The sequence below is a fragment of the Onychomys torridus genome, chromosome 10 (assembly GCF_903995425.1).
Source record: "Onychomys torridus chromosome 10, mOncTor1.1, whole genome shotgun sequence".
In the NCBI taxonomy this organism is placed as follows: domain Eukaryota; kingdom Metazoa; phylum Chordata; class Mammalia; order Rodentia; family Cricetidae; genus Onychomys; species Onychomys torridus.
The window spans coordinates 86,067,118-86,086,948 of NC_050452.1; the positions used below are offsets into that span (position 1 = coordinate 86,067,118).

Sequence of the window (19,831 nt, forward strand, 5' to 3'; positions counted from 1 at the left end):
GATCTCATTACAGATGGTTGTGAGCCACCATGTGGTTGCTGGGAATTGAACTCAGGACATCTGGAAGAGCAGCCAGTGCTCTTAACCTCTGAGCCATCTCTCCAGCTAACCATAGAGTTTTAAAACTTGACTAATAGGACATTTAGAAATAACTACCAATTCTGTGGCTTCATTCTTCTCAGTATAAAATATACATGAAGAGTTAATGCCAGGATTTTCAGAAGAAAGTGTATGTATTCTTTTGTACCAAACACAACTATTCAAGTGCTTCTTATCAGTTGAGCTGAAATGTAAGCATAGAGATAGTGTTAAGAATTAAGACCTTAAATTCTCTGCTGCTAATGATTTATTAGGATATGCAAATGTAAAATGTTGAATTCCTACAGTTAGGAAAAGACTCAGTTGTTATTAATTTGTATTTTAAATTTATGGTACTTCATCAGTCAGTAAATGAACTGAGCTCCTAATCCATTATGATAAATTTGATTTTTTTAGACTTTGGTATTTATGACTATACTACAATATAAGTGCAAAGTAGATATGCAGATAATTTTCAACTCAATTATCAAACTAAAAATATATATACACAATACGTGTGTATGAAAAACCTGAATTTGTGAATTAGCAATACCAGACTCACACTAGAACAAGGCTAGGCATGACTACTGACTTCAAATAAATAGTGACCACTCTTTCTGGGAAGCTTAAAGAGAAATTCATAATTTGTCCAAGAAAGAATTATCTTTTTTTTTTTTTCAGTTTATTTTTTCTTTTCTAGGTTTTGGCTCAATCCCGCCTCCCCTGGTGGAATTATTTCAACAGGCAGGCATCCTGCTACACTCTGTTCATCTATTCTTCGGGATGCCTTTGATTCATAAAACATCAAGGAAACACTTGTTCCTTCTTCTTCATTATTTGTGTTTTATATCTCCTGCATTTGGTTACATAATTTGTACAATTTCCTGAAAATGAGAACATGAAATGAGGTCATAGAAAGTCGATTTATTTCATTGTCCAACTAGATATGAAAAAAGATTGCTTTTCTGGCCTCTCAGTGGTCTCTGTACATGTATATACCATGGGGACAATTTGGATGATAGTCTTGACTAACTCATTTTTTTGAGGTAAGTAAGATAACTGGTCTGCTACTAATTATCTTTGTATTGTGGATGATAGAGGAAGTATGATATGGTGGCAAAGACCATCATCACTATTATTTAGGTGTGTGTTCTTCTACTGTCTCTTCTAAAACTAAATGAATAAATAAACAAACAAACAAACAAACAAACCAAGAAAGAGATTCACATCAGATGAGAATATTCCACAGCAGACCTGTTTCACATAGCCAGAGCTGGGATGGTGACACAAAACTTTTAAACATCCTCCATGATTGTTCTTATTTGCTGACTTTTTCTCAGTTTACATTTGAGGCAATGTGGGCCTTATGGGGGAATTCTAATTTTGAAAAGATGAGAAAGACATGGAAACCCTGTAATCAGTTCCTTGCTTCCTCATGCAAATTCCTTATTACCAATAAATAAAAGCATATTTGGAATAAGTAATACATATAATTCAGCCCTTAGCTTTTAAAATACATTATGTTTCCATGCAAAGGGCCAAATCAAAAATGCCCAAATGGGAGATACATAGCATAGTAAAGGAACATAGGTTTGAACAGTTTAAACTCTTATGTAAAATTTGTTGTTTTGCATAACTTTCATGTATTGACAAAGCCTTGTGGGGAAAACAATTCCAGATGGCAAACTTACGCAAGGGATTTAGTCAAACAATTTTTTGGCAAAGATTGTATGATTTTGTAATTGGGTAGGAACCAATGAAGTGCGAGCTGAGTCTGGCTAATGATCTGCAGTTATTGGTTAAAGAAGTATATTAGAGCAGATTTCCCTGCACACATCTCACCTTTCCTATCAACCCCACAAGCCTCTGGCACAATGAAGTGGGTGACCTTCCTCCTCCTCCTCTTTGTCTCTGCCTCTGCTTTTTCCAGGGGTGTGTTTCGCCGAGATGCACGTAAGTTGCTGTGGATATCTCTCTGTATAAATAAAATGCTGACTGGCGAGAAACCAGGCAGGAAGTAGAGGTGGGACAAGCAGAGAAGAGAATTCTGGGAACAGGAAGGCTGAGGCAGAGAGAAACTGCCAGCCACCACCAAGAGAAGATGTTAAGATACCAGTAAGCCACAAGCTACATAGAAACTTATAGATGAATAGAAATGGGTTAATTTAAGATATAAGAACAGCAAGCTAGAAGTATGCCACAGCCATACAGTTTATAAGTAATATAAGTCTCTGTGTGTTTACTGGGTTGGGTCTGAGCGGCTGCAGAACTGGCGGGTAGGAGAGATTTGTCCTGACTGTGGGCCAGGCAGGACTGGAGAAAACTCCAGATACAGGAAGTATTTTATGTTTTTCTGCTCCGCTTCTATTTTACTTTCCTAGTAATGGAAGCCCTGAATTTTGAGAGAGTTAAGGTTTCCTTTAGTGCTTATTTCTAGACTTTGATGATATTTTGCATTTGAGAACCCTTGTGTGGTTATATTATTAATATACTTTAGACATCTTAGGTGAAAATAATGAGAGGATTTTTTAAAGTTTAGTTTTACATTTCTTATAATTTTGAATAAATGTTAGGCAGAGTAAACTAAACTATACTGAATACAGTTGAAGCCAGAATTATTCACAGTCTCAAAGACCTGTTTACTCTACCATGCTATACTAAAAATTAAAGTGTATGTTGTTAATTTTATAAATGGAGCTTCCATTTGTATTTAATTTTATTTCAGATTGTCTTAGTAGACACTGAGACATGACAAAAGCATTGACTCTTAGGTTTGAATGCAAAGCTATAAACACTTAGATAGTTTTAAAGTAATATTCATGGTGAAAGGGTAGTTATTTAAATGTAGAAGAAAGGAGTCATTGGCAGATTCATTTTTTTGTAGAGATCAGATGCCAGTGTCTTAAATAAAGGGATAGCTTAAGTGTGTGGGAAAGAAGTATGAAAAACAGCATTATAATTAGTTGTTTTCATCCATCTTTAAATATGTTTTGTGGGTTTTGTCTCCCTGTTCCTGCAGACAAGAGTGAGATTGCTCATCGGTTTAATGATTTGGGAGAACAACATTTCAAAGGCCTGTAAGTTAAAATGTTGAAAGTCAATTTAATGTTTCTAGTAGTATTAGTTCCAGTTCTGAGATGCTCTTTTCCCACCTTGAGCATGCAAAATTGTAGGGCAGCACTGTCCAACAGAAATGTCTCTGCTGATAGAAAGACTGTGGACCTGTGCTGAGCAATATGGCAGCCAGAGGACACATGGTTATTAGACACTTGAGACATGGCTAGTGTAAGTGAGGAGCACACATTCAAATGATATTGAAGTTTAATTAAATCTATCTACCCAATTGGCTAATGGCTACTTTACTGGAGAATGAGATTCTGGAGCCAGCATTAAACTTGTGAAGAATGGAATGTTAGTGTTCTTTCTGGGAAGGTCTATGATTTTTAACTGCTTGAGCAGCTAACTTACTAATTCTTCTTTACACTACAAGATCTCATGGTATCTTGAGAAGATTAGTTTGTCTTTGTAGTACTAGGAACACATACATGTGAAGCATGTGATCTATAATTAAGAAATATCCCCAACCTCAAGAATGTTTTAATGTAGTGAAAATGAGAGTTTATTTTAAAAGGTCAATAAGTGTCATATACCTCTAATTAACAGAGGTAAATGGATTAGAAAAGAAATAACTCAAAGGACTTATTTAATGTCTAGTCTTGACAATGAAATGTATTTAGAACATAGTTTGCTTGCTTGCCCCATGTTTATAAATCTACTGGTACACATATGCATCTATACTTAAGCATGGTAGGAATCCATGTTCTTTTTACTTGGAAAGGCACCTCATCCTGGTTATGCCTCAGAGAAGAGCTGACAGGAATAGGCTTTCTAGATAAGAAAGATAGACAAAATATAGATGTTATACACCTACGCAATTTACTTTTTAGGAAAACCAACTGCTTCATAGTAAAGTTTTATTTCTATGTCTGTTTTTCAGAGTCCTGATCACCCTTGCCCAGCATCTCCAGAAATGCCCATATGAAGAACATGTGAAATTAGTGAATGAAATAACCGAATTTGCAAAGACATGTGTAGCTGACGAGTCTGCTGCAAACTGTGATAAGTCAATTGTCAGTACATTCTGATTCTGAGGACCCTTTGCCTCTTTTATGTAATTCTGAGTGGTTTAGGCCCAGGGAACATGGTGGAAGAGAGGCAGAATGATTGTAGGAGCCAGAGGAACAGGGACTTTGCTATGAGATTGTCTCCTAGTAATGTAACAAGCTGGACTCAAAAGTCTCACCAACATGACATCCAAATGTGAGCTTAGCAGTGACAACACAATAGACGGTCCAGGGTGGATGACAGACCTCAGGGCCACAACCCTACACAAAGAACTTCAGGCAAACAAGAAATGCTGAGAGCAGGAGAAGTTGGCTTCTCCAGGGAAGAGCACCAATTGGTTAATTCAATACTAATGGTCAGCCCTGAAAACATGTGTACAGCTATCATTATACAGACTATCAGGCTCTATTAAGGAATATATATATATATATGTATATATACATATATATATATATATATATATATACATATATACACACACATATATATGATATGTAACACATTTAGTGAGAAATGAGGTCATAGATTTGAAAGAGAATAAGGGAAATATGTGTGTGGATTGGAGGGCGAAAAGGGGAGGAGAAAATGATGTAATTATAAAGTAGACGGAAAGATTAGAAGAAGTGATACAAAGTTATTAAATGATCAAAATGCAAGCAAATGGCAACATTCTATGCATTGTCACAACTTAAAAAAATTCTTGGAGGTGACAGATAGCAGTTATAATATTTTTAATGGTAATTCGTTGTTTGTACAATTTCTTTCCAAGCTCTAAAATCTGATTTCTGTTCACAGAGGCAGATAGCAATAGCATGCTTTTACATATTGATTTTTTTGTGGTGAGAGCCCTCTACCCTCTTACTGTAGTTGACAACAGCTACAATACCATCAAGCAGATCTGTGGAATTTATCTTGCTTAACTGAGAGTCTGTGCCAGATGACCAGTAACTGAGTTCCTCCTCTCTCTGTCTGCCATAAAACCCCTTTTAGATTCTGTGAATTGGACTGTTTTAGGTATCTTATCTGAGTGGAATCACACAGAATATGTCTTTCTGTGATTGGCTTATTGCATTTACCAGCATGTTTTCCAGGTTGCCCATATTGATGTCAGTTGCAGAATGTTCCTCTTTTAAAGGCTGAGAGTAATCCCTAGTGTGCATGCACCACACTTTTATCTGTCTATCCATGTTTTCTTTTCCATTCATCTGCTGGTGGCTGTTTAGGCTGTTCATACATTATGATTATTACAGTCAATGCTACAGTAGAGTAGGTGGGCTAATCTTTTCTTGATATAATGCTACTATGCTAATGTTCAGAATGCATCAGCTGATTTCTATTCTATTTGGTTACTTGGATAAAATTATAGTATAGCTCTATATTTCTATTTTAGTGACATGAATACTTACACAGTTAAAAAGAGGGGTTCAGTCATTTAGAGGAAGTTCTGCTAGTAATGGGTAGGGATTCAAAACCTGAGGCCTGAGCTTCTCTTCCTACTTAATATATGGGCAAACCATTTTCAAATTTATCTCTAGGCCCTTTCTTCTTGCTTTCCTCTGTAAACCTTTTCCTCTTGTTGCAGAGTTAGTGATTCACACAAAATATTATAGTTCTACCTTGATATTCCTAAAAGTACAGTTGTGAAAGTTAAAAGATTCTGTTTAGATCAGTAACATTTCCATGAAGTTAAATGACTTTTATAATAAAATTTAATTTGGAAGGGAAGGATAATTTAACAATTGAAGTCCTTTGGATTGGCAATATTCCTAATAGAGAGCAGATCTGTATAATGCAGTAATTATGTATAGTAGACTGTGTTATTCCTCAGTTTTACAGAGAACCTCCTAAAACCTTGGGCTTCTTCAAAAGGAGCAGATCACATGAGAAGTTGTGTGAACATGCTGCTCCTGAGCATGAGTTCACATGCTCCCTCAAGTCCTAGCTTCCCTTGATTTTTTTTTTTTATAGTGACTTTTCTTCTAGCTTTTAGAGCCAGATGGGAAACATGTAAGGCAACATTCCTCAAGGCCTTTAGCTATTTGCTTCTCTGTTTTTTTCTTAACCAAGTTTTACCCACAGTTTTTCACACTGCTCTTTGGTTATAGAGAAAGTCAGGTACTGGCAGGAATGTGACAGCTTCTGTTTCCCACTTAGCAAACGCTGTTTGGAGACAAGCTGTGTTCCATTCCAAGTCTTCGTGAAAACTATGGTGAACTGGCTGACTGCTGTACGAAACAAGAACCTGAAAGAAACGAGTGTTTCATGCAGCACAGGGATGACAACCCCAACCTGCCCCCCTTTGTGAGGCCCGATGCTGAGGCCATGTGCACCTCCTTTCAGGAAAATGCTATCGCATTTATGGGACAGTAAGTAAACAGATATCTATGTCTTAAATTAAAAACTGAGCAATAGCTCTGCCAGTAACACTTATGCTAACAGTCATCAAGCCCAAAATATCCATCATCAAGCCTGGGAAGGTTTCACCTTGAGGTGATTTTTAAAAATATAATATGTGATACTATAAAACTATGATCAATGACAATAAAAATTTAAGGATCTTGAAAAGAAATGTGACCTGTGTCAAAAATCTGAGATTGAGATGTTGTAAAATATTCTGAAGTGGTGTGTGTGTGTGTGTGTGTGTGTGTGTGTGTGTGTGGTGTTCGTGTTCTGTGATCAACTTCATTTTAGTCATCAATGTTATATCACCCAAATTTAAGTATTTATTGAAAATATACACATATGAATATTTGTACACAGACACAAATTTAATTTACCTTCTCTCACTTGAGAAGAACAGAGACAGGCCATCACTCATGGCCACAATGAGTAAACTTGGTCAATTACAAATCTTTGGGTTTGGGTGACTAATCATTATGTGCTGTGGGAAATGATTGCCTGCTTTCTTCTTTTTCCATAACTCAGCTATTTGCATGTAGTTGGCAGAAGACATCCTTACTTCTATGGCCCAGAGCTCCTTTACTCTGCTGAGAAGTACAATGCCATCATGACTGAGTGCTGTGCAGAAGCTGACAAAGCCGCCTGCTTGACACCAAAGGTGATCCCCAGAAAGATGGTGACAGACCTGCTTGTATACCAAACCCAGAGATTTGACCGTCTTACGGTTGACTTAGGAAATCTAAATCTCTGAATGAGACTTTTATGTGTCATTAGAAAACCTTCTTCCCTCTTAAGTTACCAATGGCTTTTTGTTCTAATATCTTTCTTTCATCTAACATTTAGTAGTGATGGTCTAGAGAGGGAATTCTTGGATGTGTGTTTACTTGTCTTCCCATTCTTTATGGTGATGACTTCTGTAGTATAATAGCATTTGTTACACTGGACAGCAAGGGCTAGTTAGGTTTTTTTTGTTTGTTTGATTTTTGTTTTTTGCTTTTTATTTTTTTATTCCTTCCTTAAGACAATTTACTGGACATAAAATTCAAAGCAGTGAATTTTACTGATGATAGACATTGGAATCCATTCCTTTCTTCCATAAATGTTTATTATGTGAATCATTTTTTTCCTTAGGTATTTAACACTTTATGAAAGTTGATGATGTAGGGACTTAGATGAATTAGTCACACAATTAAATCACTGCAGGTATAAATATGACCTGGGATATTACTATACCTATCTAGGACCCTTCCCCTGGCAATGTCTCTGTGCTGCTTTTTAAGTATCTAGAATTCTTCACTGTGACCAGACTTATTTTCATTACCTTAGGTATCAAAATAATGATGTGTCAAAAGGAGTACTTGTGAATTCAGGTGTAAATTATCATTAAAAATTTTTCATTTGGAGGGAGGATGCAACTCAGCAGCATAACTCTTGCCTAACACATACAAGGTCCTGATTTCAACTCCCTACACAAACAAGTTATTTTGGCATAGGGCTGACTGAACTTTTGAAGGGGTGTTTGTATGTATGTGTGTGTGTGTGTGTGTGTGTGTGTGTGTGTGTGTGTAGAAATTGTCTTTTCCAATTTTTTCAACTGCATTTCTTCTTATAGCTTGATGATCTGGAGGAGAAAGTGTTGTCTTCATCTGCCAAGCAGAGACTGAAGTGTTCCAGTATTCAGAAATATGGAGAGAGATCTTTCAAAGAATGGTAAATGGTTTTTATATCACAGTTCACATCTTGATAATGATAAATGTCCTGTCTACAAGATTGTGCATTTATAACATACTTCACAAAATGTTGATAGAGGTGAAATCAGAATAACCAAAATAATTTGAAAATTTTGTCTCAGTGTTTTTGTTTTAAATTGTCAAAGAATGTAGAAGACTTGATTTTGTCTAACAGAACACAGGTATTTAGGTCCCATTGTTTATAAAGACCAGGAACCTCATTTTAAATGATTAAAACATACAGTCACAGTCAGTGTAATTAATTTACTTAATTTATTTTCTCTCAATCTGAAAATGACTGTTTAATGTCCAAATAATTGAATTCAAACATCAACCAAGTTGGAGTTATTACTTTGACTTTTTCTACAACTCCAATTCTGTCCCTAATCGCATGTGTTTGCTCCACCCTCTCTTGCTTCTACATTATGTAGCTGAGTCTGGGCGCATCCTTCAATATATAAGCCAAGAAAGATATGCCTCCCCTCTAGCACCTGTCCTGTTTGTCAGTAACAGGAGAGAAAATAGAGATGACAGACTCTGTGCGTGTTCTCTAGAGACTGTCAGCAGGAATTAGCCTCACTGAGTCATTCTTACTATCCAAATTCTTAAAGCCAATCAGATCAAATAAAAACAACTCTAACATGAAACAACACACTGTTACATGGGCTAAGGTTGGTTCTTGCAAAGAAGTCTCTTTATCAGAGGTACAGAACTGAAAATTAAGTTTGAATTAATGAAGATCTTGGCTTTTTACATCTTGCCATAGAGCTTGGAAGCTGTCTGCTGGAACAATTTCTTGGCAGAAGGCTCCATGATAAAAATTCTCTAATTCTCTAGAAGTTAGGGAATTTTTCCCTCCACAGACCTTTAGAATTGAGAAAGGTATGTCTTAATTAAGATAAAATATGATGAATCTTCATTTCCAGGCAACAAAACACTTTCATATCATTATGTAATTTAACCTCATGGATCCTTTGATTTAGTGAATTGTAACACTATTAAAGCTAAAGCTTGCTTGTGGTCACATTGCTAAGATGTGACCAAGCCAGAGACAGAAAACGGGTGAGGGCTCAAACTTGATGCCCCCAGACTGCCACCCCTTTAGGAATTCCTCTTTGATTTTAATCTTATGAGGCATTAGCTTTCCACGCATCACCCACATTCTTTCAGTAGACAATTCTGCCAAAGGAAAATGTAACTATTGTGTCAGAACTAGCATTGAAAAACTAGTGAATTTTTATAATTTTCATGTCAGTTGGTTTTGAACTTCCTTGTTATAAATGGTATCTTTTCACTGCTTTCTTACAAATACATGATAATAATTCTTTGATGGGGAATTTTTATTTTAAGGATGGTAGCTCATATGAGCCAGAAATTCCCCAACGCTGACTTCACAGAAATTAGCAAATTGGCAACAGACCTTACCAAAATCACCCAGGAGTGCTGCCATGGTGACCTGCTTGGATGCGCAGATAACAGGGTAAAGAGTTGTTGCATATCAGCGTCAGTGAGTGGATGTGTTTGGCTGCATCATTGAACACTGATGGTGGTTGACATGGTCTCTGGGCGATCCTTTATTCTACTAAGTTTCCTTGCTTTGTGGCACATTCCAGAAACAAACAATAACCAAAATAACAGAACAACAACAGAAAAAAAAAAAAACCAACAAACAGTTTTCTGAATTGTTAAATGACCTAAAACTCCTCTGTTCAGCCACATTCTGAGGGGGCTTAAATGGAAAAAGAACAGTTACAAATGTGGATTTGTAAGATGTTTTGGGGAGAGAAGCGGAGGTGGAGACCCGACAGATTGGAGAGGCTTTTAAAGAATGATGCACTTATCCCTCTATAGTCTTTCCCTTAATTAACTTTGTTAAGTACATAAATATTTGCTGTGACCTCACTTCTCCAATGTTGTACTACTATATCCTTCACTTCGCCCTTCTAAAGATTAAAAATGTAACCAAATCTCCTTCTGTGATGATAAGCCCTGGAAAACTTAAGATCAGTATGTTATGTATATAAGCAGGGCCTGTAACTGTACTCATTACTCATTATAATTATGCCTCATATTTTAATGAGTTATTTAGTTTTAAAATACCTACCCTTCATTTGAGAGGAATACTTGGAAAAATAGCACTACATTTTGTAGAAAAAAATAACCTGAATTATCTCAGTCATAGAAATATAAAGTTAATAAACCATCAAAGGTAATCAATTTAAATAAATAAATAAAAACTTGATTCTGAACAGTCTCTCTTGAATCTAATTGTTTGAGTCACAGCTTCTTGATTCTGTAGGCTCTGAAGCACTGTGTGGGTGAGAATGTGTTTGCAGAAGCCACTTTGGTGATGTATGGTCTAGAGCAGGATGAATATGCTTTACCCACATAACAAAGGTATGCTAGAAAATGTAACAAAGATGACTTCTCCTAACATTTGTTTTCCTTTCTCATAGGCGGAGCTTGCCAAGTACATGTGTGAAAACCAAGCATCTATCTCTAGCAAACTGCAGGCTTGCTGTGACAAACCAGTGTTGCAGAAAGCCCACTGCCTTGCTAAGGTGGAGCATGATGATATGCCTGCTGATCTGAGTTCATTACCTACTGATTTTAATGATGGTAGAGTGTGCTTCAAATATAGTGAGGCCAAAGATAACTTCCTGGGCAAGTGAGTAGATGCCTTTCCTTTGTTTTTGATTTTTTTCTTTTTTTAGAGACAGGTTCTTAATGTGTAGCTCTGACTGTCCTGGAACTCACTATGTAGACCAGGCTAGACTCCAAAGGGTTGGGATTAAAGGCATGTGCCACCATGTCTGGATCCTTTCATAGTTTTGGCAGAGTTGAATGGATTAGGAAGCTACAACCAGGCTCTTTTTGGAGTCACCACAACTTCTGTGGCTCCCAGTAAGTTGTTCACCCTTGTCATTCTCAGCCCTTAAAATTTATCTGAAAAGTATTTTAAGTAATTCAAAATATTGTTATGGAATCATTCACGCATTTAGCATAAACTCAATGTTCCTTACTTCACAGGGATATTTCTGGAAATCTTTAGAAATATTCCATGAATATATAAATTGTATGTATCACTTAATCATTCTTATAAGTGTATTTCTTAAATATCTAATGCATTTGAGCATATTAAGTATTATTTAACTATCTCCTTACCTGTCCACCTGTATCTATCAATATCTGTGATGACAGGAAGGATATGTGTGTGTGTGTGTGTGTGTATGTGTGTGTGTGTGTGTGTGTGTGTGTGTGTGTGTGTATAAACTAGTGTTGTATGGATTTTATGTAAATAAAGCACACATATACATATAAATATCAATATGACACTAGTCATTGTTTCGTATTTGGTTGAAAATACCAGAATATCACAGTGTGGCAGGATACAATTAATAACAAATGACTATATGTTTTCAGTAACTGCAACAATTAATTCTATCATTTTATTATTAGATTTTAATTGTACCCTATACTAAATTGTACTTAATAAAAGATTTTACTCCTATGTAGAAGAAAAAGAAACTTTTAATATTATCTCTATTTACTCATTTGTTGAGATACTTTATAGACTAAATTCAAAACAAAATATGTATAAAGTAAAAATAATAATAAATTGTGCATTTAATATGCACCAGTCTATGTGTGCTTTGATCGAGTGTGCCATGTATTTATCCCAACCCACCTCGTTAGAGAGATGCTATCCTTATTTCCCTTCTACAGTGGAGGAGGTTCATGCACTGATAATGTTAATAAGTTGCCCCTGAAGAACATTAAATACATCATGGTGGAAAAGCTGATCCTGGGAAGAGTTATCTCTGGGTCCCAAGTTCTTGCTGCTTAGGTGCACGGAGCTCATTCCAATGCATGATTCTTGGAATGTGAATCATTATTGAAATTACTTATGTGAGTCTATTACTTGCTCATCTATTTAACTCAGTCTATGTTCATCTTCATTAGGTTTTTGTATGAATACTCAAGAAGGCACCCTGACTACTCTGTTGCCTTGTTGCTGAGACTCGCTAAGAAATATGAAGAGACACTGGAAATGTGCTGTACTGAAACTGATCCTCCTACATGCTGCGGCGATGTGGTATGTTCCCTTAGGCCAAGAGCACAGAGGCTCCTGGCAGCACTTCCTATAAGGAGAAAGGAAGCGATGGACTAATGAGAATTGATATATGTTCAATTCAGATATTTTCTTGAGATGTAGGGAAGCCTGAGCTCTTAAAGTTATTAATCATTGTAGGACAAACACTGGATAAAATGTAAGGAAACCTCTAATAATCACTCTAGGATGGGAAGGTTTGAAAAGGAAGGAATCTTTTCTTGCACAAAATCTTTATCATCATTTTTCTCTTTTCGTAGTATTGAGAATAAAATAAGAGTACATTCAAATGCCAAAAGAGATATTTAACTCAGATTTAAAGACAGTTAACCCGATCCTCCAAATTGTCAACTTTTACCATTAATATCTCAAAGGAGTTTGTATTCTCTTCTACTTTAAAATACTTTCAAACATTTTGGAGAAGGTTTTGAAGCATTTTGTTGTGGAAGACATCAGGCTACCTGTCAGCAGACACTGGCTTCTGACCTATTTGGGGCAAAAAGAGAATCATATTTTACAAAGAAGCTGCTGAGTACCAGGCACTAATCTGTGACTGAGTCTGGAAGTAAACTTTCTCATCTCAGAGACTTCAAGATCCAACTTGAGAGATTGCATGAAAATGGGGGCCGCTGTCCACTGAAGGTCTGCTGTGCACTAGGTGTGATTTTAATTTCACCCACTTAGTTGGTTAACAGAACAGTTCTAGTTAAGTACATATAAAGCCACTATAGAGGGGGGAAGCTTAGACATGGGAAGAACACTTGCACAACAAGAAAACAGGTCATATGACCTGCTGCAAACACAGCCATTCAATTCCAGAGCCTGAAGATTCTTATTGACTTGCACCAAATGACCTTTCAAATAAAAAGAACAATTTAAATGTAATGTGACAGACATGACAGGGAAGATCTCCTGAAGTGTCTTTGGACAGCAGGAAGGGAGAAATTCAAGTGACCGACACTGGGCTCTCAGAAAGGATGCTGTAAACACAATTCTTTTATGTTGCAGCTTGGTGAACTTCCCCCTCTGGTAGAAGAGACTAAGAACTTAGTCAAAACCAACTGTGAACTTTTCGAGAGGCTTGGAGAATATGGATTTCAAAATGCGTGAGTAGTTTTTTAGCTATTTTTTTCCCCATGGTCAATTAAATTACTTAAAGCAATGTATAGGCAACTGAGTATATGGCCTTAATAATGCAAACACATTATTTATAATCCCTTTCTATCAAAAAAAAAAAAACTCTAGAGAGGACTTATCTTCCTTTATAGGATGCAGAGGACTATATCCCTGTATAATATAAAACACTGGTCTTTTGGAAGTATATAGTTTTGAGGGCTCATAGTAAACCTTGATACATTGGAATTGGGATTATCTTCCAAAGGTTTAGTAGAATTAATGAGCAAACAGTAGAACAATATAGGGTAGAACAAGAAGTAACATGCTTTGGACAGCAGAATCTCAAGAACTGATAGAAATGCTGAACAGATAAATGTAACAAAAGATTTAGATAATATGAGAATGTTACATGAATAAGGGTTCACTTCAGAAAACATTGGAAGTTCGAAGTTAATATCTAAACTTTGATAGTTGTGAGCTTGTATTCTAGGACTTTCTTTTCTAGAAGAGAGACTTAAAGTCCTGGTGGAGTAATGGCACAATTCCATAGAAACTTATCTATGGAGGTAAAGTGAAGAGACATTATTTCTTATTTGGGTCATTTACACATTACATCTTAGTGTTCTTCTAGCTCTAGCATTTGGAGTTGACATGATTTCGTCACTTGAATAGATAATAGTCATACACTGAGTTTTATGGGTTATGGTTCATTGTTAAATATTAGAGGTTATTAGATGCTAGATAATGTGCCTGGCAGACACATTATTTCCTTTCATTTAATCCTTGTACAGTCTCTATTAAACCAGCCATCTTTACACCAGTATCTTTTAAGTTTATCACAATGTTGATATGTGTATGTTTGTGATTGAATTTATTTCAAGCAGCACCAAGTACATTAATACTGTTAGACTAGGGAAATGTAACTCACTTCCTTGCAATTATAGTAAAGCTCTAAGACTAAGATCATATACTCCAGGGAGATTTCATATCCAGTTAATTAGTTGCTCAGGACAAGGTATTCCTCCAATACTATGTTATTATCCTAGAAGTGAAGAACTTAGGTTCATGTGTAAAAAAAAAATTAGTTGATTTGGGCAAATTTTCTCTTGTTGAAATATTTTATACCAGACCAGTTTTCTATCTGGAAGGAAACATAAAAGTTTTTTGGTTTTGTTTTTGATTTTTGTTTTTTGTTTTTTGTTTTTTGTTTTTTTGTTTTTTTAAATAACAGGCTCCTAGTTCGTTACACCCAGAAAGCACCTCAGGTGTCGACTCCAACTCTTGTGGAAACTGCAAGAAACCTAGGAAAAGTGGGCAGCAAGTGCTGTGTGCTTCCTCAAAAACAGAGACTGCCCTGCGTGGAAGACTATGTGAGTCTTTTCAACTACGATAAAGTCAGCAGTGCTGGGTTTTTGTCTTCAGAAATGGATAATCTAACTTTTAGGAGCAAGGGTGTGCTAATATGTGCATGTGTTTATGGTAGCTGGGACATGGGCACCTATATTTAACTGGAAGAGATTTTTTATAAGTCATATGTTTGGTTTCAAAGATAAATAAATCACTATGGCAATCAAGGCTGAATTCAAAGTTGTTAGTTCAATATGGCAGTTCTTTAGTGCATCAGAAAGTGGGTGTCTGGGATCTAGTGACTGTTCTGCTCCTCTTCCTGCCTATTCCTTAGCTGGCTGCAATCCTGAACCGTGTATGTGTGCTGCATGAGAAGACCCCAGTGAGTGGTCAGGTCACCAAGTGTTGTACTAAATCTGTGATGGAAAGGCGACCATGCTTCTCTGCTCTGCCAGTAGATGAAACCTATGTTCCCAAAGAATTTAAAGCTGAGACCTTCACCTTCCATGCTGATATCTGCACACTTCCAGAGAAGGAGCAGCAGATAAAGAAACAAATGTGAGCCATATTTTGTTACTGCAGAGGTCTGTAGTGTAGACAGTGAAAACTGTCAATTGAACACTTTTTTTTTTGATGCAGTGATTACATACCTGAGAAAGAAGTGATTAGATGTTAGCATTATTGAGTTGAAAGAGTGTCAACTTTTTTTCTATCTGAAAAAGATGTATTAAAATATTTCATATGAATTGTTTTTAACACTGGATAAAAAGCACAGAAAATACAATTCCAGTGCAGACACATTAGAAAATTCTAAATAGCTAGCTGGTGAATTTGTATAGATACAAAATTGGACATAGATATCATAGGAGAATTTATTTCAAGGTATGAATAATTATCTATAACTGTACCATGATGAAGTCATAGCAGAGACAAGACAAGGCTACAGATGTGACTTCTCAGAATAGGAAAAGAAACAGCTGGAAAAGCACAAAGATGGTGGAACCCTCTTTACTCTTGGGAGAGGTTCCAAGAACATGAAATGTAGAAAGATGTTATCCTCATCTTTGAGGACCTGTGATAGTGGTCCAGACTGTGTTACAAAACTCATCCCCGACACAACTCTTTTTCTCTGGTACTAATGCTCTACAGGTTCAGTGACAGAGAAGCAGCAGTCTCTTCTTGCTTGGCTTGTTTTAATTGTTATAACATCCCCACTATTAGCTTCAAATGGGGCAGATGTTAGAGAGCCATATTCTGTATATTAAGTGCAAAGAGAGAAGTCTTTCAGGAAATATCTGGAAACTACATAAAACACAGAGTGACTTGCACTGATTGTCCATTTGATTCAGTCCTAGCCTAGTGGCACTTATTACCTTCATACACAGGCAAGAATATTAAGGTTGGCAATGGCATGCTTGGTCCTGGAAGCCAAAGTCACTGTCTCCAAGATTTGTAACCTTAAACTGTTTTCTCAACATCCTTGCTGTCTTAGTTTCCTCCTTGGGAGTCAACATTTCCTTGTTCTTCCTGCCTTTTGTCCTAATGCAGGGCACTTGCTGAGCTGGTGAAACACAAGCCCAAGGCAACGGATGACCAGTTGAAGACTGTGATGGGCGATTTTGCAGCTTTCTTGGATAAGTGCTGCAAGGCTGATGACAAGGAGGCCTGCTTCTCTGAAGAGGTAATAGAGCATTTTGCATTTTGATATGTTCAGTTTCCATTTGTGTGCATTTGGTCAGGTTGGGGCTTAGATACTCATATGCTGAATAATGTGATCTATCTAGATTGTGTTCACTACAGAACTGTAATACAAACTGACTTACATAGCTCTTAATTCGTATGTCCTACCACACTGTAGCATATAAAATGTTCATAAAAGCCATTCAGTTCTAAATTTTTGACACTTAAGAACATAGAAATGTTTGTAAAGCCCAGAATCATTAACTCATTTAATCCTTGTCTTGAAATGTTATACTTTGAATTGACTTATTTCACACTTGATGGGAGAACATTTACAATTACATGTCTGTATCATTTCACATTTCCTCTCATGGCCTAACAAGAGTTTACTATAGTCTTTTGGATACAACAGATATTAGTAAGCTTTGTTTTAAGAGTTCTAGGAAAACTGTAATTAAGTGATGCAAGGCATGTGAATTTATATTACAATCACTGAAAACTGTGTAGGTGCAAATTTAAATAGTCTTGCTAATACTTTTTTAACATCTATCGTGTGTGTGTGTGTGTGTGTGTGTGTGTGTGTGTGTGTGTGTGTGTTTCAGGGCCCCAAACTTGTTGCTGCAAGCCAAGCTGCCTTAGCTTAAACATGTCACAATCACAACCATCTTAGGTAAGTGTTTTTGGGACTTTTTTAAAAAACAATGATATTCATCTTTTCTAAAATTGCTAAGATTTGCTGACCATTTGGCAAGAGCCATGTAGACTAGTACCTGCCACCACTTTTAGGCCCTCACTTATGTTTACCCATTTGGGTTCCATTTGCAGATAAGAAAATGCATACAGAAAGGTCCAGATCAGTGCAATGTCCCCAAGGGGCAGCAAACTAGGGAGAGAAGGAGCCAATCTGGACAATTCACTCCAGAGCTGAGGACTTATCATGGCTCTGCTGTGACTTACATGGTGTACTACATGGAGTCACACATGTTAGTCCAGTGAAGGGTAGCCTAAGAATAAAAATGAAACCATGTGGAAGAATATTTATTAATGCAAAACAATTGTGTATTGTTTTGCAGAATCTGAGCCAATAATTCTGTAAATTCATTTCACCAGAAGATCCGATGGAGCTATCTTATGGGGGTTCCTGTTTCATAACAAATTATCTGCTTCCAAATCTCTGATGTGTTTCATGCCAAGCTTTGACAGAATTTATATTCAGATTTCAAAACAGCTCCCTTTGAAAATGTAGATAATTGTACATAGCTTGTTGATCAATTTTGTTGGAATATTTTGGGAAAGAATTTAAAAAATAGACCAACAATGGAATAAGATGGTAAAAGAAAATTGTTTATCCATATGAAAACACATAAATATTTTGTATTAAAGCAAAGAACCTACAGATACAGGGTTTTTTCAAAATTATTTCCATTTTAGAAGGAAAAGGAAATTTTTTTTTGCATTCTGAGAAGACAGCTTTCATTTTTAATAAATTAGGGAGTAAGTAGGTCTTGAGAAACGGTGAGACCTCTGACCTGACATTGAGGGCCCTGATGGGACCAGTGAGGAAGAGGAGGTGTCAGAACAGGCAACAGTGTATCATCTACCCCTGAGTGAGGAAGTTCAGCTAAGTCTAGATCATGCCTAGGCTGTCTACACTGGTGAAAATTGCAACAAGAATCTAAGTGATTGAACATTTCTAAAAATAGATTTGGAAAACACATTCCATTTTTAAAAGAGCACATACATTTTCCTTTCTGTTTTCCAGTCTACCCTGTGAAAAAGAGATACATGAAGACTCAAGCCTTACTCATCTTTTCTGTTGGTGTAAAATCAACAACCTAAGGAACACAAATTTCTTTAAACATTTGACTTCTTTTCTCTGTACTGCAATTAATAAAAAATGAAAAGAATCAATTATGTGGTCCAGGACTGTATTTTCCAAAGGCATGCTCCCCTGACAGCCTTGTCAGCTCTGGGAAACACTCAGGCGCTCTTCATCCTCATAGCCTTGTAGGCTCTGAGAAACACTCAGTTTTCTCTCCTTTACCTCAGCAGAGGCTCTAGCTCCTTATGAGCAACCTGAAAATATGAAAATAAACCTTAATACTCTCCAGAGCTGTAGGCAGTGAGCATATAAACTAATTTCAATATTATGAGAGTTCTGAATGAGAGACTAAAAGCTTATGAATGTATTGGGTAGCCATCCCAGCCTTGGCCTGGAAGTTCCAACCCCCATTGAGGCTTAGGTAATGGTCACGCCCACAAGGCGGGGCTGAGGGAGGAAGCTGAAGACCCAGGATGGAGAGGAGAGGTCTCTCTTGGTTCTGGGACCCTGGACGCTGGAGGTAGATCAAGCAGAGTTCTCCAGAGAACACTGCCGGACTGCACCATACCTTTGTGAGACCCTACAACCTATCCCTTCATTTGTAAGTTACCCCACAAAATAAACCTCTCTTTTAACTATGTGGAGAGGCCTTAATAATTTCACCAATATATGAACCACGGCTTTCCTTTGTCTGTGGGACTCTAAGAATGTTGGGGACAAAGGAGACAGGAATGGCTTTAAAGGTGGATCATTGAACTGATACAGTAAGTGATTGAGAAAATTTACTACAGTTGAGGATGATAGCATAAAGCATCAAGAAGCAATGTTGGAGGAGGGGACTGGGTGATCTGGAGAGGTCCTTCAGCACACTGGATTCATGAAGAGGGCACTGGGTGATCTAGAGGTATCCTTCAGCACACTGGTATGGTGATATTTTATTTGTACTTAAATGTGATTTTATTTGTATGTTAATAAATAAAGTTGCCTTGGGGTCAGAGCAAGCCATAGCAGAAGCAGGGTAGAGGTGGTGCATGCCTTTAATCCCAGCACTTGGGAGGCAGAGCTAGGTGGATCTCTGTGTGTTCAAGGATACAGCCAGCATGGAGACACATGCCTTTAATCTCAATACCAACCTTAGAAGACCTGGAGGTCTGTACAGACAGGTAGTGATGAGAAGGTCATGTGGTTGGGTTTACAACCAATGAGAAGGCAGAACAGAAAGTCTATAAAAAAGGAAAAACACACAGAAGTAGGTCCCTTGCTGAGGGAAGGACAGGGACAGCAGTGAAGCGTAAGGTACTTAGCTCTTAACCATTGCTCTGACCTCTTGGCTTTTAACTCTGTATATGGCTCCGTGTTTCTTATTTAACAAGACAGTTATATCTTCACACTGGATTGAGGAAAAGGGGACTGGGTGATCTG

General features: G+C 37.0%; 1 protein-coding gene across 1 annotated transcript; it reads left to right on the plus strand.

Moving 5' to 3' along the window:
- The first annotated feature begins 1,906 nt into the window (after positions 1-1,906).
- LOC118592307 (albumin-like) lies at positions 1,907-18,421 on the plus strand. Its single transcript, XM_036201130.1, has 15 exons — positions 1,907-2,031; positions 3,098-3,155; positions 4,076-4,208; positions 6,358-6,569; positions 7,129-7,261; positions 8,216-8,313; positions 9,684-9,813; positions 10,790-11,001; positions 12,297-12,429; positions 13,453-13,550; positions 14,792-14,930; positions 15,242-15,465; positions 16,456-16,588; positions 17,190-17,257; positions 18,350-18,421. The coding sequence occupies exons 1-14, from the start codon at positions 1,953-1,955 to the stop codon at positions 17,229-17,231; spliced, it is 1,824 nt and encodes a 607-aa protein (XP_036057023.1). The 5' UTR covers positions 1,907-1,952; the 3' UTR covers positions 17,232-17,257; positions 18,350-18,421.
- The last annotated feature ends 1,410 nt before the right edge of the window (positions 18,422-19,831 follow it).

Excerpts from the sequence above, each read along its gene's own strand:
- LOC118592307 (XM_036201130.1), top strand. The coding sequence starts at position 1,953 with ATGAAGTGGGTGACCTTCCTCCTCCTCCTCTTTGTCTCTGCCTCTGCT. Across the intron at positions 7,262-8,215 it reads CCGCCTGCTTGACACCAAAG|CTTGATGATCTGGAGGAGAA; the intron begins GTGATCCCCAGA and ends TTCTTCTTATAG. Across the intron at positions 13,551-14,791 it reads GAATATGGATTTCAAAATGC|GCTCCTAGTTCGTTACACCC; the intron begins GTGAGTAGTTTT and ends TTTAAATAACAG.